Below are 22,906 nucleotides of genomic sequence, written 5' to 3'. Positions count from 1 at the left end.
AAAAAGTTGTAACTATGATAACGTTTTTTGGCTTTGTTTTTTAAGAAAGGACCTCATGTATCAGAGGTTGGCTTTGAACTACTTACGTTGGTGCTGGAGAGATGGGCTGGTGGTTAAGAGCACTGGCTGCTCTTGCAGAGGACCTGGGTTTGAGTCCCAGCACCCACACTGTGGATCACAAGCATCTGTAATGTCAGTTCCCGAGGATCCAATCCTTCTGACCACAGATACCAGGCACACTTATGGTGTTTGCTCACGCGTGTGCACGCACACGTACAGGGCAAACATACCCATAAAATAATTATTTTCCTTTATGCCTATGTGTGGATGTGTGCACATAAGTGTATGTGTCCTGAGAGTCCAGAGGGGAGACACTGGATCACTTCCAGCTGCGCAAGTGCTCAGAACTGAACTCAGATCCTTCCTAAGAGCACCAGCCTTCCTAACTGCTGAGCCGCCGTGCCAATCTCCTAATTTGACTTTTGTTGGTGAGGAGGGAACCTCTACACAGCCAAGGCTGGCGGTGGATTCCATGCTCCAACTCTGCCTCACGAGGGCTAGGATTACAAATGGGCACTACCACATATGTGGCTTAAATATTTGACACTCTTGATGACCCCATTCCCGCCTGAATCAGGAGTGATTCCTTCGTTAGCAACCGTCCATACAAGTGGTTTTGTGTTGTTGAGTGCCAGCCCAAGCTTTCTCACTTCCCTTCCTCACCAAGGCTATGCACTCTTCCTTTCAAATACATAATGCAGACCTTGCTGTTCCTAAAAGGCTAAGCTCAAATCTGCTGTCCTTCTCGGACTCCTTCCTTAACCACGTGAAGAAACACTGTCCTTTTGACCTCACAGAGAACTGGACTCAGCTGCATTCTGACACTCTCTCCTGGCACTGCTACTTCAGTGTTTTCTCTTTTCCAGGTGCTTGGCCTGAGCTGGAAATACCCTGCAGCCCCTGGAAATGACAGAGAAGTCCTAAATGTCCCTTGATGAGCTTATCGGAGTTATTTCCAAAGTGATCTCTCCTCAAGCCACGAAGTCTCCTTCGTGATAATAGAAATACTGCTATCAGCATTACAACAGGATGCTGAGATACATATAATCTCAGTTCCTCTTGACCTAAGACCACCACTTACCGAAGGAAAAAAAAACTACTGTTATGCCTGTTTATGAATTGGAAAACTTGCCCAAGGTCACAGAGCCAGTAATTGGCACACCTAGAGGACTAATGCCAGAACCAACCAGTCACCTGTGCTGTAGTGACGCCCTGTTCTCTTCCCTCACAGCAAAGGCAGAGAGGGCTCCACCAGGCTGTCCGGCTCCTCCAGGCTGGCTAACACCACAGCCGTGAACATTTGTGGTTCAGTGTTCCCCAACAACCAATGTCAAGGAGGAAGTAGCAGGAAAAGTATCATGGATAGAGAGTGTCTTAGGGTTTATGTTGCTGTGAAGAGACAGCGTGATGGGAGGCGGCGGTAGCGCACGCCTTTAATCCCAGCACTCGGGAGGCAGAGGCAGGCAGATCTCTGTGAGTTCGAGGCCAGCCTGGGCTACCAGGTGAGATCCAGGAAAGGCGCAAAGCTACACAGAGAAACCGTCTTGAGAAAAAGAAAAAAGAGAAAAGAGACAGCATGACCATGGCAACTCTATTTAATTGGGGCTGGCTTACAGTTCAGAGGTTCAGTCCATTATCATCGTGGTGGGACACGGCGGTGTGCAGGCGGTGCTGGAGAAGCAGCTGGGAGTCCTACATCTTGCAGGCAAAGAAAGTGGCCTGAGTGTCACGCTGGGCCTGATCAAAGGAGACCTCAAAGCCCACCCCCATAGTGACACACATACTCCAACAAGGCCACACCTCCTAACAATACCACTTCCTATGAGCTTATGAAGAACAATTACATTCAAACTACCATGGACACCGACAAGGACTTTCACTCCAGTGGCCTGGCCAACTCTGTTGGAAGAAACAGTTTTATTTAAAAAAAAAAAATTTTTTTTTTTTTTGACAGGATATCTTTCCATTGCCCTGGCTGTCCTGGAACTCATCTGTGTACAACAGGCTGGCCTTGAAATCACAGAGATCCGCCTGCCTCTGGCAACGAACCTTCTTGGAGGTACTCTGATTACCTCTCGCTGTTTGCACAAACAGGTATTTCCATTCCTGTGGTGGTTTGAATGTACGTGGTTCCCATAAACTCAGGGAGTGGCACTATTAGGAGGTGTGGCCTTGTTGGAGGAAGGGTGGTCTTGTTGGAGGCTGGATGACGCACACCTTCTATTGGAAGTGTGTCACTGTGAGGCAGGCTTTGAAGTCTCTTTTTCTCAAGCTTCCCTCAACGTGACAGTCAGTCGACTTCCAGCTCCAGCACCATGTCTGCCTGCAGACTACCATGCTCCCCGTCATGATCATAATGGACCAAACCTGTGTGAGACTGTAAGAGCACACCACCCTCAATTAAGTGTTTTCTTTATAAGAGTTGTTGTGGTCATGGTTTCTCTACATGGCATAAAAACCCTAGGACAATTTCTTTCATCATCTGTCACTGCCAGCCTGGGAATGGAGAGGGATCAACAACTTCGGACATGCTGAGTCACACGGGAATCTCATTCTCAGTAGGGATAGGTAAAACCCATGTGTTCCTCAGAATCCCACGATACTGAGGCCAATCTGCAGACCACACAATGATGGCACTAGCCCAGAGCAGTTCTCCCGGTAAGATCCTGCTAGTGCTTAGGAATCTGCTTCCAAATACACACATATTCTGCAAATGAACTATGGGGCACCTAGGATGAAGAGCACACTTCAAGGCCACAGAAGGCAGCGCTAACCCAGGGTTTGTTCTTTGTTGTCTGTTCTGCCCAAATGACCTATTCCATTGGTTTCTGAGGTACTTGAGTATTTTTGTATTTAGACAATAATACGGCATGGACAAACTATGTGCTCACATCCTACCGTATTTCCTTCCCAATGGAATCAGGGCTGGTTTTCCTCTTCCTACCCAGAACTGGTCTTCCCACCTGAAGGTCCTATGCTCACCAGCAGTCCTACCCAACTGTGCACACTGTGAGCACAATGAAGACTGCCTTGGAATAACATGTATGTTGGCAAAAAAGTGGCATGAATGTTACAGGAGTAACCAATCACTGTCTCATTAGATTTAAAGCCTGATTCACAAGACAGAACTAGGGCCTGGTATCATTAATTTGGATCAAAATTCCACTATCAGCCAGGCGGTGGTGGTGCACGCCTTTAATCCCAGCACTCAGGAGGCAGAGCCAGGTGGATCTCTCTGTGAATTCGAGGCCAGCCTGGTCTACAGAGTGAGTTCCAGGACAGGCACCAAAACTACACAGAGAAACCCTGTCATGAAAACAAACAAACAAACAAATTCCATTATCTAGCTAATCTTAGGCACTAGGAGAATCTACTCTATTATTCTGCTGAATAAACAGTAATAAACTGGCCAGCTAAGTCAGTGTTTCTCAACCTGTGAGTCACAACCCCTTTGGGGGTCAAACAACTTTCACAGGAGTCGTATATCATATATCATGCATATCAGATATTTATACTACAATTCACAACAGTAGCACAATTACAGTTATTAAGTAGCAACAAAAACAACTTAATGGTTGAGGTTCACCACAACATGAGAAACTACATTAAAGGGCAGTAGCATGAAGAAGGTTGAAAGACACTGCTCTAAGTTCTTATCTTCATACTGATAAATTAATGTATCTCTCAACCTTCACCAGGGAAGCTCTTTTTGCAATAGATAATTATAGAGACCCACAGCTGGTCAGGCCAAGCAAGAAACAACAGAGTTCTCGGTTCCAAGCGGGACATCTGTCATCACAGCCCTGGATTAGTTCCTTTTCTGTTGCTGTGACCAAGGAGTCAGTCACGGCAGGGAGCTGTGGCAAAAACGGTGCCAGGGGCAGGAAACTCCCAAGCAAGAAGCCACAAGAGCAAACTAGAAACCGACCTTTAACCTCAGAGGCCACCTTCAGTGACACACATCCTCCAACAGGCCACTCCTAAACTTCCCCAGGTTACCACCAACTGGGGACCAAGGATTCAAATGCCCAAAACGAGGGCAGACATTTATAATTCAAACCACCACACATCCCCTTCTCTGAAGGCCCAGTGATCACTTTGGAAGAGCAGACTGTAAAGTTGTTATTCTGTTGGTCAAGGAGGTCCCAGAGGCCACCACCACAGCTTCCTATGCCAATGTCTGTATTGGTTAATGTACTACAGATGACCTGAGATTCAATGTGTCAATGTTGCAGGAAGGAAGAAAAAGTCTTCCTCTGGAATGGATTTGACTAAAAGTGTGCCCAAATCTGAACTCTCTCCTTCTTTCCTTCTGTCTTCTTTGTGGTCACTTTCCTCCGTCTATTTGGTCAAACTCTGTGCCTTTCCCTGTGTGGTCTGTCCTTGTTGCTGTCGCTAACAAAGGTCTTTCCTCAGTATTTCCTGAACAGCACAGAAGGCACCGCATGGGTAAGGAATGAGGGACACTTTACAGAAATCTTTAATAAGAGTTTTACCAGGGAAGAAGTAACTTTACTGACCCCATCTGACCCAGAAACACTCTCTACTGCAAACATACATTATCAAGCAATATTTATGGCAGGCAATGTTGTATAAGGTTGCTTCCAACTTGTTGGCTGCATTCAGCAACATACACATACATTATTCTGGGTCAGAAGCATTAAGAGTACATAAACTTAAGATTAAAAGGCTATGTATTAACTTGGGTTGTAAAAGCTGATTACATGAGATATCCAAGGCATTAGAAGATAATTACATTGTTCTCTTAAAGGCAACTTAAGCAGCTCGAGTACACAGTAAATGCAGTCTAAGATCTCAAGAGTTCTAACTTTGCTATGACGTCTGCCAAACTTACCTATGTTATCACTTCAGGTCTTAAGAGACCAGCAGCAGTCCAAATGGAGCAACAAGCCTCCTTAGGTGCTGATGGCACTGAACTCTTGCACCAGACTCCAAGTGTACGATACAGATGCTCTGAGGACAGACAACTGAACAAATTCTCACAGCTGACTTTCCACAGAACTTACATGGTCATTTACCCAAAAAAAAAAAAAAAAAAAAAAAAAAAAAAGTAACCTCTAGTTACTTTCCAGACATTTTTGCTTAAAACAAAATGCTTTCTACACATCCTATACTTTAGCAGACGTTGAGTCCAGATAGGCACGGTGGCATGAGCCTGTGGTCCCAGCCGCAGGAAGGTAGAGGAAGGACCACCAGGAATTTAAAGTCAGCCTTTCAAAATCCCCCAAGTCTGAAGCTAGCTGTGTTCCCCAACCTTGGAAGATTTTACTTCCACAAAGGATGAAAGTTGATGCCCAGAAGCATTTTTGGTGGTCACATATGAGATGGGATGTCCCTGGCACCTAAGCCAGAAGTTGGGGGTACATTTATAGGCCATCCCCACACATAGGATTTATGTGGCCTAAATGTTAGTGCAGAAAGAGTAATTCTGGGATTGCTGTATTTTATCTTCCTATCTCTTCAATTAACCTTACAAAATGTAAATTCCACTGGAAACCTGAGCCAGACTACTTATCTGATAGAGCTGCAATTATTCTTCAACTTGCTTTCGTTTTTGTTTTGTTGGCTTTCTGGCAGTCTTATGGAAACTTGCAACCCTCCTGCCTCTGCCTCACTCAAGTGCGGGGTAAGAGGCCTGTGTCACCGTGCCCACCTCAGTTCCTAATTTCATGAAGAAAACCATGTCCTGGCATTTAACTTCAGGTGTTTGGCCAGCAACCCAAGGAGCTCTAATTAAAATAGTAAACCACAACAGAGCATACACAGTACAATACCATACAGTCAACTGAGATTAAGAACTGGTATACTAAGACTTTAAATATAATAAATTTTATTTATCTGGTGGTACGTGATGCTCATAGGGCACCATACAACAAATTTTAAAAATACAATATTAAAAAAAAAAAAAAGAATCAAACAGCCAAAGAAATCAATTCCATCAGAGGGCAATGGCCCATGGGGGAAAGCCCAGAGAAAAACCCACCCTCTTTCCCCATAAGAACATTAATTCTTCCTGCCTAAATTTTGCCTTAAGAAACATCAAAACCAAGTGCTAAAGGTCTCTGAGAAGAGTTAAAACTTCACATAACATCTTTCACAAGGGTTTATCACAAAATGCTTTTCTTATTAACAAGAGCATTAAACAATCCAAAAATCAGAGCGTCTATTTGGTCAAAATCTTGAGGTCCCAGCCTTTAACATCCCCCCCCCCTTATCCATCCTTGAATGACCTCCATCAGGAAAATGTCACTCAAGCAGTCTCCTCTCATCTGCATTTCTAATGCAAAGCTTATTTTCCATAAACAGCAAGGAGATAAACAAACTTAAGCTATGTTAACTATTTTAACTGATAATACATTAAATTTTCCCAAGAATGGTTTAAAATCAAATTTTAACTTTGAGAACTATATTCAATTCTCAAGATTAAAAATCACCAAGGGTTATTTGAAATCAACTATACAAAACAGCAATATTTAAAAGTGCATAGGGGATGGCTAGAAAAATTCTAAGAACAGGAAAGTGGTTTGGAAATTGACGGTTGTTGATTTTACTAGACAATGATATACATTGTCAACAAGTCAGACCACATACAAGGAACAAGGAACCATGTCCTGCCTGGAAACATTTAATGTTCAGTATCACTTTTATAGAAGCTAAGCAGGTGTGTCTCCTCTAAGCTCCCGCCAGAGGCTTCTTTTGTTAACAGGCGCACAGACTACCTAGTGTGCCGCCGCAAAGTTTGAGGGTAGCAGAGTCACAGGCTAGTCACACTGACGGCGGCAGGATTTATTTCCTTTAGAATCCACACAAGTACAAACAGGGAGACAAAACACTGATGGGAAGAAAAGGCTTAAAAACAAGAGATTTAGAGCATAAAATAATAAAAGAAAACCAATTCATTCATTGCCCCAAAACATTAAAGCAGAGCCTTAATGTTTGGTTCTAGAACTGGAGGGGCATTTTGGCTTACGCTGCACATTTAGACCCATGTATTATCTGACTGCTACAAACTAAGCAAATGCAGGCATTTTTGCTTCTACCATTGCACAGCACCCTGGTACATAAGGACTCAGCGCATGCCCCCTTTTCCATTATACTGGTTTCAAAAGGCAAAAGCCAGGTCATATGCACCTTTGCAGCCCCTGCATCTAAGGACAGTGGCTAGCATGTGGCAGGTATTTAATAGCTGCTTACTGAATAAACTCATTAGTGGCCTACCACAGAAGTTCAAGGACTGTTACTATACTAGCATTTCTTAGCATCACTCCCAAAGGGAAGAACACACTTTTGAAGTATAGGCAGCTTTTCCACTTCCTAAACACAGGCCCATTAAGAGTTGGACATGACTTAAAATAAACCCTTTCTGCCCATTCATAAAGCATTTTGAGAAATCAAGAGGTGAAAGGTGCTATGTAAGTACAAAATAATATTCCCGACAGTTCAAAGTACTACTTTCCTATGGTGATGGAATGGTTATGCTACACTGAGGGGAGCAGCCCAAAGGTACTCTTCTCGTCATCAACAAACAATGGACTTGACAGAGAGACCATCACTTTATAATGTGTTCTGCTATGTTCCATAATAAACCAGGTAACAGAAAATGAAATTAGGCCACTTATTCTACACAAACCAATACTTTACCAAAGTTCTGCATTTTACAAGTTATATTCAAAAAACACACACAAATTAGCATTTTGTACACGAATGTTTATTTCTCAATTAAACATTCCCTTTAAACACAAGGAATGAATTCTAAATCTTCATAAAGATGAATAAAAAATGACATCCCTCCAGTATAGTGTGTGTAATCACTGTGTCCTTGGTCACTACTGGCGTTTACTGTTTAACATCAAAAACAAAAGTTATTTAAAAATCATGCTACTGGATTTCTACCCCCTCCTATGACCAGCTCTACACTGATCTGCAATGTTTACAAGTTTATATCATCAGATCGAAGCAAGTTTAAGGTGTGAAACAGCTGTGTATTAGACACACAATCAAATTACAAGATGTAGTCAAGTTCGTATCGAATATAGGTGTTCTTATCATCATTGTAGATTCTTGGGTAATGTGCTATGAGCGCGTCCTGGGAGCCAATGTAGATGGAGTTGTAAATTTTCCAATACACATCTCTGACTTTGCGAGCTGGGTGAAAGAGGCCCTAGAGTAATTAGAAGGTAGAATGTTACTTTAACAACTACAAGCTGTGAGGACAGGATCAGGAGCATTTCGTCTAGCTGGCGTGATGGGACACACCTTTAATCCCAGCACTCAGGAGGTAGGCAGAAGCAGGCAGTTGATCTATCTAGGAGTCCAAGGCTAGCCTGATCCATAGTGAGTCCCAGGCCAACCAGAGCTACAGAGTGAGGCCCTGTCTCAAAAAATAAACAAGTATTTCCTCTGAAGAGGGAAGGAAAAAACAATCCGGAAACTGCACAAAACTGCAATGGGTAAAGACAAATGAATTCCTACCTCAATGTAGAACTGCACCCCATGGTAATTAGTAAAGGACATTAGCCCACTTGAGAACGGCTCTAACAGGCCTTACCCTTCCCCATCCCATTCCTAAAACTGGTCCCCAAAGTTCTTCACTTTTCTGGTCACTTCCTCCTCCTTAGGCAGATCATCAAGGTCCAGCTACAAAAGGGTTCAAGTCCAGCAATCAAAAGCCCCCCTTTGGTTCACCTAATTAACATGCCCAATCAAAACAGACCACCTCAACCTAGCCCATTCTAACACAAACCTCCCCTTTTTCTCTTCTTAAACATTACACCCGATGGGCCGGAGAGACGGCTCGGTGGTTAAGAGCACTGGCTGCTCTCCCAGAGGATCGAGTTTAATCCCCAACACCCACATTTCAGCTCACAACTGTCTGTAACTCTAGTTCCAGGGCTTCTGACAATCTCACACAGACATATGTGCAGGCAAAACACCAATGCACATAAAATAAAATTTAAAAGTAACAAAAAATTACACCTGCTGCCGGGTGGTGACCCACACCTTTAATCCCAGCACTATGGAGTCAGAGGCAAAGTGGATCCCTGAGTTCTAGGCCAGCCTGGCCTTCAGAGTGAGTTCCAGGACAGCCAGGGCTACACAGAGAAATCTTGTCTTGAAAAACCCAAGGGGGGAGTGGATGCATCTGCATGGTCATTTGCTCCTCTCTTTTCGTCTGAGTCAGAAAACAGCCACTTGAACTGCTTACTAGAGGCTCTCTGTGGAGACAGGTGTTTGCGTGCAGTCTGTGCCTAACCAGGGCTGGGAGGGACCCACTCAGCAGGGTCTCCTTCAATTAGGCTGTGACTGACTTCGTAATAAATTAAATGATTTTTGAGTGAGCTTGTATAAAACCAACCAAACAAAACCCCACATTTAGCCTACCTGTAAGCAATACTGCAACATTCTGCATGGTCCAATAGCCACTCTCAGGCCCTCCAGAGCTCCCATTACTGCCTGGATTACATGGGGAGATGTCTCAAACACATTAGGCCATACATAGTTCAGTAAGTGGTTCAGAGAGTCTTCACAGCCAAATCCATACACACCAAGAGACATGTGTTGTACCACTGCACTAGCCGTCTGTCGGTGCACAAGGTCCCTGTAACGGGGGATAGTCTTTAAGTTAGTCTTAATTGTATGAGAAATATTCACTTGCATGTTAGGAACTAAATTACGTTTGACTAACAGTATTTCCTTTAAACTCTGTAACCTTAAATATGATAGTAAGTCAATACCAGCATATAGATCAAATTAAAGTTGCTCTCAAATTTTTCATTCAAAAATTAAACATAGGAGAAAAACCAATCAGGTTTTCAAATCCGTACAAATAAGAACTTTCATCTGAATTTGTGTTCATAACAATCAATGTGCTATTCATTTTGTACCTATTCTGAGTACATGAAAAAATGCATTTTGCCAAGCTATTAACAACATCACCCTTTGAATAGTAACTATATATATTAAATATTAACTATAACACTGTTACTTTTATTTATCTGATTATTTACCACAATAAAGCAGAAGTTCTCAATAAGTTTTCCAACTGAGTATTCTTTTAGTCATTTTCAACTGAGTTACCCCTACCTCAACTTACAAATAAATCTCTTTTTAATTTTTATTAATTCCTTGAGAATTATATACAATGTATTTTGAGCATATCCATCCCCAAAGCATACTTTTGAAATAAATATAGAAGCAACAAATACTGTGAACTCTACACCTAAAACATGAAAACCTTAGCCGGGCGGTGGTGCTGCACACCTTTAGTCCTAACACTCAGGAGGCAGAGGCAGGTGGATCTCTGAATTCACAGCCAGCCTGATCTACAAAGTGAGTTCCAAGACAACCAGGGCAACTGTCTTGAAAAACAAACAAGAAAAAAGAAGAAGAAGAAAAACTTTCTAAGAGTTGAGATCACAAAAAAAGAATGTAAAAGCATAAGAAATTATTGATACATGAAAATTACAATATGTACAACTGACAGAAATCTGCAATGTTCTAAAATGAATTTGATATATTAACTGAGAATATAGAATTCAAATTTATTTGCAGTGCAATATTCAAGTGTTTTTCCTATGAACAACCCCCAAACCAGAAAGTTCTGCCAAACTTTTCAATTTTACTATCAGTTTTATTTGTAATCAATATATGAAGAGACAAGTCATGTTTACTTTCACAAAATTCCTCTAATTAGAACACAACTTTTAACCTCAAATCACACATTTCAATGTTCAGGCATGCCTCATGAAGAAGCAATGAGAGAGAGAAACAAGGTCATTTACCGCTATTTTGTTTGGTCCTGGAACAAATTGAAATTACTAATGTGTCTTCATAATTACATCTATACTTTCTGGTACCACACTAGTCAGTTTAAGTTGACCTTATGAAGGTTACTGAGTGACTTTTGATACACTGAGGACTGAATCCAGGACCTCATGCATGAAAGGAACACTACAACCCTACCCAATTTTCACAATTTTGTTTTGAGACAGGGCAGTCTTAATATATTGTGCAGGTTGGCATGGAATTTTCAATCCTCCTGCATCAGCCTCTGTAGTAGAGGTTGGAGGCACAACGTGGCCAGTTTAGTAATTTAAGCTGTACATAAAAGTAACTACTTGAACCTTCCTACGCTTTCCTTAGAAATCTTGTCGGGTACAATTAATTCTGTACCTCAACCTACAGTAAAATGGCAAGACTCTTACCAAGTAATTCACAAGCAGTACTGAACTAACAGCTGCCATCTGAACACTGGGGCCTGCAAGGGGAAGACTATGCTCTGGTGGAGCGCTGGCTTACAAAGCATGTATGAAGCCCCATAAAAGCAAGCCTGGTGGTACATGTCTACAATTCCAACACTCTGGAGGTAGAGGAAGTGAGGAAATAAGTTTAAGGTCATGTTCAGCTACCCTGGGTGACCTGAGACACTGTCTCAAAAACAAAACTACAGGTTTCACTGCCATACAGATTAACTCGTGTTCATCTTTTATTCCCCCTAATTGTTTTTAAAAAGTGCCTCAAAATGTATTTAGCTTAACACATATGAAATGAGACTAACTCACTACAGCAAATATTAAAGTAAGAAATTATACTTATTATGGGAAATAATCCATCACAGTAATGTTTCTTCCCTAACAATACAACAAATAGGTCATTTAAAAGTTATCTTAGTAAAGTCTAACATGAAGCATATTGTTAATTATCTTTCTACATTTAGTTTTAGTCACTCACCTATCCATTAACGCATCCTCAAGTAAAGGCGTTACAGCATAGATGTAGTCTTTTCCCATTTCACCAATATACTCAAACAAGAAGGAGAGCGATTTTAACACTCCATTCTGAACATTGAGTTCAGGAACTCTGTATTCGTTCATTAAAGCAGGGAGTACTGTGAAGGGGGAGCACGTCTCTGCAACAATGGCAATGGCTACAGTAGTGCACACTCTGTTCTGCCTTTCCTGAACTTTGAGGTTGTTTAAAAGCGTAGCCAGTACATCATGGGGGCTGAAAAGAAACAAGAAATTATACATCAGCAAGGTATCATACTATTAAACTTGTTCTCAGAGAAAAGAAAAACTGGAGTATCACTGGACATTGGTAATGTTCTGATACAATGTAGTACTTTTCTTGCCACTAGAATTGTGGCTTTTGACCTAAGAGCTTCATACAGGGAAGGAGAAAATGATATAATTATAACCTCAAAAAATAAAATAAAAATATTAAAAAAAAGAAAGTTTAAAAAGGCTCCAAATTGTCAGATTTTTCTTTTTCTTTGCTTTGGTTTTTCAAGACAAGGTTTCTCTGTGTAGTCCTGGCTGTCCTGGAACTAGCTCTGAATACCAGGCTGGCCTAGAACTCACAGAGATCCACCTGCCTGTCTAGATTTTTCTTAATGTTAATTCAGGTAGACTCATTTTCAAATATAATTTTTACTCTTTAAATTTTTGAAATATAAACTAGGCGGTGGTGACGCACGCCTTTAATCCCAGCACTCAGGAGGCAGAGCCAGAAGGATCTCTGTGAGTTCCAGGCCAGCCTGGACTACCAAGTGAGTTCCAGGAAAGGCGCAAAGCTACCCAGAGAGATTGGGGGGTGGGGGGAGGGACTTTTGAAATATAAAGATATTTAAATGGTGGACTCCAAAGCTAAGCAGAATATCCAAAACAAAAATATCCAAAACCCTGGATTCCCATGCTCAAACACATAAAATCTGTTCCTCATCTTCCCCATTAACCCTTCTCCCATGTTTATCACAAAGTGAACATTAAGATATGAATTATATATAAATACTGCATGTTGGCCCACACCTTTAGTCTTAGCACTTGGAAGAGAGGGACAGACTAATCTTAAGTTAAGGCCAGCCAGAACTACACAGTGAGATTCTCCAAAATAAAAAGGTAAAATCAAATAAAAACCGGAGCCAGATGGGTAGATGAGATCAGGTTAAGAGCACTGGCTGCTGGACCTGGGTATGATTCTCAGCACCCACATGGTAGCTCACAACCTTCTCTAACTCTAAGTTCCAATGAATCCAATACTATCTTGTGGTACCTGAGGGCAGCAGGCATACAAGTGGCTACAGACCTATGTGCAGGCAAAGCACTTATATACATAAAAGGTTTAGATGACAACAACAAACATTAAAGTGAGTTTAATATACAAAGAAAAAAACCTTCATATGTGCCTAACTTGAGTTTGGTCAAACCCCCCTTGTCTTTCTAAGATCTCTCTCGTCTCTCCCTTCCCCCACTGGCCCTCCCAACTTTATGTGCTCCTTTTATAAATCCACTGAGTCAGGGCTGGAGAGATGGCTCAGTGGTTAAGAACACTGGCTGCTCTTCCAGAGGACCCAGGTTTGATTCTCAGCCCTCACATGGTAGCTCACAACCATCCATACCTTAAGTTCTTGGGGATCCAACACCCTCTTAAGACCTCCACAGGCATCAGGCACGTATATGTGTAAATACATGCATATACATATAGGCATAAAATATATAAATCTAAAGAAACAGTTTAAATCCACTAAGTCCCCATCATGCTAATGTTCTGTGTATGGGTAGAGATACTGTGCTGAAGCATGTGGAGCCAGCCTCACAGGGGCCCATCTCTTATCACTGACTCTTCCCAGCAGTCATCAATTGCCAATAGCTCTTCAGACAGGGGAGAGACTTCATGAACCCCTCTCCGATCCACGCCAGTGTTTTGACTGGCTTGATCTTGTGCAGGTCAAGTGCAGTTACAACTCATCTAAGTTCTTGTCTGCAACTACGCTGTCATGTCCAACAAGTGTTCTTTTGCTGCAGATGTCTACTACCTCTGGCATTTACAATCTTTATATCCCACTCTTCCAAAACAATCATTAACATCTTGAGGATTAGGGGTGTGATATAACTGTCATTATGTTAAAGGATAAACTGCCCCCTAAGTTTTTATCTTTATACCCATAAATCAGTGTACTTCTCAACCCTTATCAGAAAAGCTTTTAACTTTTAAAAATATATTTGTTTATTTCTGTATGTATGAGTAGCCTACATGTGTGTCTGCAGATCCCCGACACTGGAGTTACATTCGTGGATTGTAAGGCATGTGGGTGCTGGGAATCAAAGCTGGCTCCTCTCTAACAGTAGCCAGTGCTTTTAACTGCTGAGCCATCTTTCCAGCCCCAGAGAAGCTTCTTTTTATTATTAAGAGCAACTAAAACAGAGGCCCATAATGGGACACCATGGAGATTAAGACGGTAGAGTACTCATCCCTCAATATTTTAAGCAATATCCTAGCTGGACATGGGGCACAGGCTCTTAATATGCCTTTAATCTCAGAACTGGGGAGGCAGACCTCTGAGTTTGAGGCCGGCCGGTCTACAAAGAGTTCCAGAACAACCAAGACTACATAAAGACCCTGTCTCAAAAAAGAAGAAAAAAAATTAAACAATATCCCAAAAAAGACCAACAAAAACTTGAATGTACCCTGAAAATGGACCTATTTCCCTCTCTACTACAGTAGGGGAAATTTTAAAGCATTTTATCTATTTTAGTTCAATTAAGAATTTAAAGAAATAGTTTAAAAATAGGGAAGGGCAGGTCAGTAGTTAATGAAATACTTTTTCTTCAAATGATTAACTATTCGATGCCTCAAAGATGTCTACATGAAAGCATTTTCCAACACAATGATTTGTTACAACCTATCAGAAAAGTGAAAATACTCACCCAATGGCCTTTGCAATGTAACCAAAAGTGTTGACAGTAGCTCTTCGAATAGCTTTCTTGTGAGCTTTTAAGAGTTCTAAAAGCTCAAAGCAAATCCTCATCCACTCTCTTGCAGACACATATTCAGCTCCCCTAGTTAAAAATAAATAAATAAATAAAATTAAATGAGTTACCATTGTTGTGATATCAAGGTGCTTTGATTTTTTTGTTTTTGTTGTGCTGGGAAGAAGCCCAGGGCCTCACACATGGGAAATAAGGGTTCCACCCCTTATTCAAATGAAAGTTTAAAAAAAGTAAATGTGCATATTCAGTTCTGAAACCACTACTAACTCTCCTTAAATATTAAATGAAAACTAAAAAAGTGGTGGTGCACACCTCTAATCCCAGCACTCAGGAGGCAGATCTAAATTCAAGGCCAACCTGGTCTATATAGTTGGTTCTAGGCCAGCCAGAGATACAATCAGACCTTGCCTCAAAAGAAAATTAAACAAAAAGAAAGAAAACCTGGCTCAGTTTTAAAACTACACTGCTAAGCCGAGCGGTGGTGGCACACACCTTTAATCTCAGGACTCAGGAGGCAGAGGCAGGTGGATCTCTGTGAGTTCAAGGCCAGCCTGGACTACAGAGTGAGATCCAGGACAGCCAGAGCCACACAGAGAAATCCTGTCTCGAAAAAACAGCAACAAAACTACACTGCTGATTCTTATTAATAGCCAAAGTAAAATTTGACTGAAAATATTAATCTAGGATAACCTGACCATATTGCACTTAGGTAAACAATTTTAAGTAAAACTTGCTCACTGAATACAAATCTGCTAAATCTAAAAAGAAATACTGCCTATAAGAACGTTTAAGCAGTCTACTTAAACAAAGTATGAGACTGTTACTACTTCTTAAAAATGTTGGGGTAATCTGCTTACCTGTCAGCAATTCGTCCAACAAGGTCGATACAATTTTCTTGTACTTTTTCATGCCTGTTCTTTAAGATGGGCGTGAGTCTAGGCAAGAGATCTTTAATTGGTGGTGTCATCTTATGCATACCTATTTGACAGAAAAAAAAAATAAACTATTACAACATGAACTGCAACCTCTGTTCATTTTTCCTTTTACTGTGCAATGCAATGCATAAATATAAACTTACAAGCTACATATGGATAAAAGCCCCAGATTCTAATTAGATTTAGAATTTTTTAAAACTTTAGCTTCTAATTACATGTAGAAATGAAAGAAGCTGGGCGGTGGTGGTGCACGCCTTTAATCCCAGAACTTGGGGGGGGGCGCCCCGCAGGCGAATCTTTGTGAGTTTGAGTCCAGCCTGGTCTACAAAGTGAGATCCAGGACAAGCTCCAAAGCTCCAAAGAGAAACCCTGTCTCAAAAAAAGCAGAAAAAAAAAAAAAAAAAAAAAAAAAAAAAGAGGGTTACTCAATAACAAAAAGTTTTTATTTAGTTTTAAAATGCTATTTGCACACTGACATTTAAATATGGAAACGGCCTATGTTCTGACCAAAGACAACAGTATAAGCAAAAGCAGACATGTAAGTCAAATCAGAAACCCCTTAATTGCAAAACCAAACAGATCTCCAGTCTTCCTGAAGTGCAGGGCATGCCTGGATGATCTTTAAACCTATGAAGTGGGGGAGGGAGAGGCAGCCAGCAGGGGCTCTTTCTCTAACTGAAACTGCTTGCTGATTCTGTCACTTTTCTCATGTTTCCCAAATAACACGGTTTACAACTCTGACAAACCAGAGACCTCCACATGGTTAATTGACTGTTGGCAGGTCAGTATCTTTAAAGCATACAAGACTGGGCTGAACTGTGAATTATATGTAAAGGCAACCATTCAGAGATCTATACTGCATAAACACTCCTTACTAAAACAGGGAAAACAATGGTTATCATCTCCAGGTATTAGGAACTCTTGGCCTTTTCCCACCCCTTCAGTCCCACAGAAGTTACTTCCAAACACTATGCTTAAATATGAGACATGTCCCCGCCCCCCAAACAGGGTTTCCCCAGCTATCTTGGTGCCATACAGCAGGCTGACCTCGAACTCCAGACATCTGCCTATCTCCCAAGTGCTGGGATTAAAGTTGTGTGTCACTACTGCCCAGCTACACTGAGATTTTAAAGACAGGAATGCCTTTGTTTGCTTTATCATTACTTCCTGAAAAAGACAAAGTTCTCCCTCCACCCAAGACTGATAGCTGTATCTTCTTCACTTATGACTAAAAGATAGGCTAGATTGCTGCTTTACCTTGTCGTCGTCGTCTTTGAAATCACTGCAAACAGAAAATCCTAACAACCCATCCAAACACTTTCATATACAAGACTGACTAAACAAAGACCATTTCTAAAGCTCAATTACAACTTCAGGGTGGCCCCACCCCCTCCCTCACAAGCGAGACTGGATCATTTTCTAGCGGATGTACTACTTCTACCAGGGTCCTCTCTCCCAGCAACTCACACATTTTGTGCTGTAACCATTTCCATACTTCCTAAGTCCTAAATTTCCCCTTTAACATTTTTAAGTAAAATATAAATATAAAATAGGAAAAGAAGACCTTTGTGACTTTCTCTGACAACCCTGAAGTGCTCAAAAAATAGAAAAAAGAAGAAAAAAAAATCAACAAACTCCTAAATACCACTTTATATTTTGCTTTCAAATTACAAAGAAAATTGCAAGCCAAATTCTCACACGGTCAGGCCATCACATACCTATTACATTTACAATAGCCTTCAGTGCTCCAAGAATGCTGCCCAGTACTTCAGGGTATTCTTCACCCAGATATTCATACAGCACCACACCCAAGTGCCCCATCAGTTTTTCCTGTAATAAAAGAAACATTTAAAATGTTACTTTCTCCATTAAGCTACCGGATTTTATTTATATATATATTATATATATATACATATATATATATATACGTATGTATGTATGTATGTATGTATGTATGTATGTATGTGTGTATGTATAAAATCTATATATAAAAAAAACCTGGTAGACTAGATAGGTTACCTCTTGACAAGTCTTCATAACAACAGCAGTTCTGGAAATCAAGTCAGCTGCTTGTTGCCTAACTTTTGCTGATTTGTTATTTAAACGCCATAAAACAGTACCGCAGATCTGAGGCAAGTACGGTTTGACTCGTTTGCCAAGAGCATTAACTACTGTGCCAAAGCCATTCAACATTACTGAATCCTAAAAGAGAAAAAAGCTAATTACACTTTTTTAAAAACAAACACACAAAATCACTAAAAATACAGAATTTAGTTTTAACTGAAAAGTTGATTGTTAAATAATATTCCTTCTATTCCAACCACCCAACATCCCGTTAGTTTTTAAATCAAATCCAAAAACTTAAGGTAAAAGAACATTTGCTGAAACCGAGGAAAATTAGTACTTAAAATGTCAAACCTAAATTACTTTTAAGGGATACCTGCTTTAAAAGGACAGTTTTCTACATAGATGAAAGTCACCAGCAACATGGCACCATAATTAGCTGTGATGGGCCTGGCTGACAGTTGCCCTCAAGCCTGCCCCCAAGAAACACATGGTGGAAAGAGAGAACTGATCCCTGAAGGCTGCCTCTAATTTTCTCCCACACACATGCACACAAAATAAAATTTAAACCAGAAATAAATGACTAGTAGCCATTACCTCTGTAGTCTGTTCTTGGAAAGCATAAAGAATGCCATCAATCAGTTGTTCTTCAAGTTTATGATCAATATCTGCTGCCCCTAGGTTGCCCATAATTTTCTCAATTGTCTCCATCACCATCTTCCTGTACTGCTCAGCTTCGTCTTTCAGATCATCCACAATCCTAGATATAATTTCTGCTGCTCCTACTTTGTTTGCCAGCTCCACAGTGGTGTCGACTAACTAAAAAGACAAAAGCAAAACCCTTCCAAATGAGTTTCTTTTCTAAGGAAATAAAACTTCCTACTAAACCTTCACAGTGAGAGCAGCTCCTGCCTATAATGCTAGCACTCAAAAAGCTGAGGCAGCTCTTCCAAGTTCGATGCCAATCTAGCTATATACACAAGGTCCAGGCCGGCCCAAGAAATATGAGATCCTATCTTCAAAACAAAAACAATTCTAAGTAAAATAACTTAAGTTCCAGCAAGCTAGAGAAAGCCTCAAATTACAAAAACATCGCCTCACAGTTAAGCACTGGTGAGCTGGGAGGCCAAGGAAGAAGGACCAAGAATTTGAGACCAGCCTAGACTACAAAGTGATTTTGTCACTAAAAGAAAAAAAAAAACAAAACAGGGCTGTAGGGAGGGTTCAACAGGTAAAAGGCACTTGTCAACACCCTTGACAACCTGAGTTTGAGTCTCATGATCCACCTCCAAGAGGGAACTCCAGCCAGTTGCTCTCCTACCTCCATAACATGCATGCACTGGGGGCACATGCACACACCAAATCTAAGTGTAATTTAAACACAAGCACTTGTGTACACACAAGGGGGGTGGGGGTGGAAACAGGACTGGGCTGGAGAAATGTCTCAGCAGTTAAGAGTACTGGTTTACTCTTCCAGGAAACCCAAGTTCAATTTCCCAACACCCACAATGTGGTTCACAAACATTTGTAACTTCAATACCAGGAGATATCTGGCTCACAATTGTTTGTAACTCCAATACCAGGAGATCAATGATCTGGTCTCTGTAGCCATGAGACACACCAAATGGTGCAGATACACACACACAGGTAAAACACCCATACATACATTTGAAAAATAAACATTTAAAATTTTTAAATGCACTAGTTTTATGGGGATTTTACATTAAATGCATGCTTTCCAAAAACATGACAAGAAAGAGGCCAGGTGTAACAGAGCACACCTTTAATCCCAGCACTTAGAAGACAAAGGCAGGTAGGTGGACCTGTGAGTTTGAGGTCTACATTGCAATTTCCAGGCTACACAGTGAAACCCTATCTCAAAATAGAAAGTAGATAAAAGGGCTTAAAAAGTTCATCTTCGGTCACAGTAAAGTACATATAAATTTTAAGATAGCCAAAGCAAATTATTGTATGTAATGTGCATTCTAAGTAGACAATTCGTCAAAAAGCTTTTTGAGACTCAAATTTTAACAATAAATAAAAGGTCACCTGTCGGTAATTTCTTCTATCCAGAGCCATTCTGTGTTGCCAGAAGTGTTTAAAGAAAGGTGGAAGAATTTCCGTTTTAATGTAGTTTGCTTCTACACCATCTGTTCCACAACACTGTTTCACCACCTAAAAGGTTAAAAAAAAAAACACTAAATCAAACACGTGACATTGACACAACACAACATAGTTTTGTTTTGTTTTTAATGTTATAAAGACCTCTTTGACCTTCCAAAACATGCACAAACTGAACAACTAATTACCTTCAATACAATTTTCTTCATTTCTTCATCTGGAGACTGGAATTCTCGAATAAGGATTAACATCACTTCTCTGGTATAGTAGTTGGCATATTCTGCATCCATAAGAGGAATAAGATACCCAATAGCCTTTAAGAAAGCGGCCAAACCCTATTTAAAAATAAAATATATAAACAGACACACGTCAGGAAATTAAGTTGAGGTTGCCTTACTGAACAGCAACAACCCAGAATCTAAGAGCGGACTTACCTTTCCTCTGTGCTGGCGGATACCCTTCCATAGAGGCTTGAGCACGGAGTCAAACGACTCGATACCGTAAGGAGTCGCTGCTTCAGCCAAAGCAGCAATAGCCAAAGCACTGATGGTCCGAACTTTCTGCTGTTCATCCACAAGACCTACACAAGCCAACACAGGTGTGAGCCAGCCCCAAGACCTCATTTTCACAATCCAGCCCAATCATCATCAAGGTCTCTAACCATGTCCCCAAACTGCAAGACATGTTGCAGTCAATACAATTTCCGCAAAAGCAGTTTGTTAACAGAAACTGTTACAAACCCCACTTCAAAATAGAACCCATTTGTGTGGGAAAGCCCTTTCAGTTATTCCCCACCCCCAATCAGTAATCAAACATTCAGGACAGATGATCTATAAAAGTTACATCACCACTTACCGTGTTCAATGATTTCAACTAAACTTCTGAGATGTGGCAAGATAGCACAGCCCATAAGAATAGCTATCTGTTGTACAATCTTAATACCAGTGTGCCTGGCTTGCCAAGACTTCTTGCTTTTGCACACAGCTTTTAAGAAGGGCAATAGAGAAGGAATGCCCAGGGCAGAGGCTACAACGGCAAAAGCTCGAGCTGTTGTGTTTCGGACATACTCATCCATGTTATCTATATCAGGTCTCATGGTAGAAATCATAGTAGCCAGACCAGCAGCCTAAAGACAAAAGACACAACAGCAGCTTCAGTTAATACCATCAATCCTCAAACCCTTCAAAAGGCAGACTTCCTTTTCTAGGAATTGAATGTGAATACCTTTGCCAAGTTAGAAATAATCTCTCGGCCTTCCACTCTGGCATAGTAATCTTCATCAATCAGCAGCGGCTCAATGACCACAAGAATCTGAGAAGAAAAAAAAAAACACAAGAGGAATTACATTTCCACATGAACCTACAGTTATCAAAAAACTTTATCAAGGAATGGGGTTAAAGAATTTTAATTCCATACCATCAAGCCCTAGATATAGGTGAAAATTAAATGTAAACTAACATTAAAAAATATATGAGCACTGTCATATAAAGATGATTCTTTATTCTAATACAAAATAAAATATCTATTCTCATTCTAATCTGTCAATAAAAACAACTGGAAAAAATGAGTTAATAACTCAAGAGTAAAAATGACAAAAAAATTTACATATATCTTTATTTTTATATATGTGATGCTTGCTTCTGGAAGAAGAAAAAAGATCTGGTAGTTGTGCTAATTAATGTTAATTGTCAATTTGGCAGGATCTAAAACCACCTGGGCAATGGGTCTCTGGGAATGCCCATAAAAGATTATCTTGCAAAGCCCCACCTAAATTGTGGGCAAAACCATTGGCCGGGCAAGAGATCCTGGACTAGAGTTAGCATACATCCACACAAAGACATAGGCCAGCCTCGATAACATGGTGAGACCATTTCTCAAAAACCCCAAAAGATCAGGACAGACTAATTCAACACTGATTAACTCTGAGGATGCTATACATTGTTAAACTTTTCTAGACTATGCTTGTATACAATCAACTAAAATTTTGAACTTTAAAATTTTAAGAACACAAGGAAAGGGGCTGGAGAAATGGCCTGTCAGTTAGAGGGCACTAGCCACTCTTCTTGAGGACCCAGGGTCAATTCCCAGCACTCACATGGCAACTTAGAACATCTATTAACTCCAGCTGTGGGGGGATCCAATGCCCTCTTCTGGCTTCCAAGGGCAACAATCATGCAAGTGATGCAGGCAAAGCACCATATACATGAACTAAGTTTGTATAAATATGAGGACAAACTGGAAAAATAAACCCTTGACTTTTATAATGAAAATGAAAAAATACTAAACGGTCAGGCAGTGGTGCCACATGCTTTTAATCCCAGCACTCAGGAGGCAGAGGCAGGTAGATCTCTGAGGCCAGCCTAGTATGCAAGGCTACACAGAAAGACCCTGTCTTGAACAATGCCCACCTCCCCACTCCCCCAAACCTACCACTGAAAAAGAGCTTCCAGATTCCAGAGAGTGGAAAACAGAATTCAAGCAATAAAAATTAGACCATTAAACACTACTTAGAGAACCAACCAACCTTGTGCACATATGGCCGTACTAAGTCATCCAGTTTATACAGTATCCTATCAATAACTTTCACAAGTAAATGACGCTCTTGATCCTCAAGTGTAGGAGACATCAACAGAGGAAGAATCTGGTTAAACAAAGGTCCAGCCCCAAATTCTCGAGCTTTATCAGTAATCTGACGTAAAGCAGCCTGGGGAAAAGCAAAAAGAAAAGATTATTTTCATTTATGAGCAAGCATTCAGAAGGGGTAAATTTCATCAGGAATCATATTTTTTTGAATCCTATTTTGATGTATACTTAGGTAAGACAATTTACATCTAAGAACTCACATGACCCAAGTTTAATGGTATCAGCTCATTCAAACAGGGTCATTTAGTGGCAAGTGAGATGGCTAAGAGGTAAAGGGGCTTATCACCAAGCCCA

The 22,906-nt window shown here is 40.7% G+C and overlaps 1 protein-coding gene across 2 annotated transcripts in view; it reads right to left on the bottom strand.

The window, feature by feature from the left end:
- Positions 1–7,767: 7,767 nt before the first annotated feature.
- Sf3b1 (splicing factor 3b subunit 1) overlaps positions 7,768–22,906 on the bottom strand; it is a 47,379-nt gene continuing 32,240 nt past the window's right edge. For both annotated transcript variants that reach the window (XM_028886352.2, XM_028886361.2), the window contains 14 exons: positions 22,494–22,673; positions 21,194–21,280; positions 20,825–21,095; positions 20,404–20,549; positions 20,158–20,304; positions 19,898–20,023; positions 18,446–18,667; positions 17,804–17,986; positions 17,503–17,614; positions 15,707–15,827; positions 14,787–14,918; positions 11,812–12,084; positions 9,463–9,679; positions 7,768–8,242 (listed from right to left, as the gene is read on the bottom strand). In XM_028886352.2, the coding sequence (XP_028742185.1) occupies positions 8,084–8,242; positions 9,463–9,679; positions 11,812–12,084; positions 14,787–14,918; positions 15,707–15,827; positions 17,503–17,614; positions 17,804–17,986; positions 18,446–18,667; positions 19,898–20,023; positions 20,158–20,304; positions 20,404–20,549; positions 20,825–21,095; positions 21,194–21,280; positions 22,494–22,673 (2,376 nt within the window). In that variant the 3' untranslated portion in view covers positions 7,768–8,083. The remainder of the gene's footprint in view (positions 8,243–9,462; positions 9,680–11,811; positions 12,085–14,786; positions 14,919–15,706; positions 15,828–17,502; positions 17,615–17,803; positions 17,987–18,445; positions 18,668–19,897; positions 20,024–20,157; positions 20,305–20,403; positions 20,550–20,824; positions 21,096–21,193; positions 21,281–22,493; positions 22,674–22,906) is intronic.

Source organism: Peromyscus leucopus, chromosome 13, assembly GCF_004664715.2.
Source record: "Peromyscus leucopus breed LL Stock chromosome 13, UCI_PerLeu_2.1, whole genome shotgun sequence".
NCBI lineage: Eukaryota > Metazoa > Chordata > Mammalia > Rodentia > Cricetidae > Peromyscus > Peromyscus leucopus.
The sequence above is the reverse complement of the archived record's forward strand: the minus strand, read 5'-3'. Positions and strand labels throughout refer to the sequence as shown.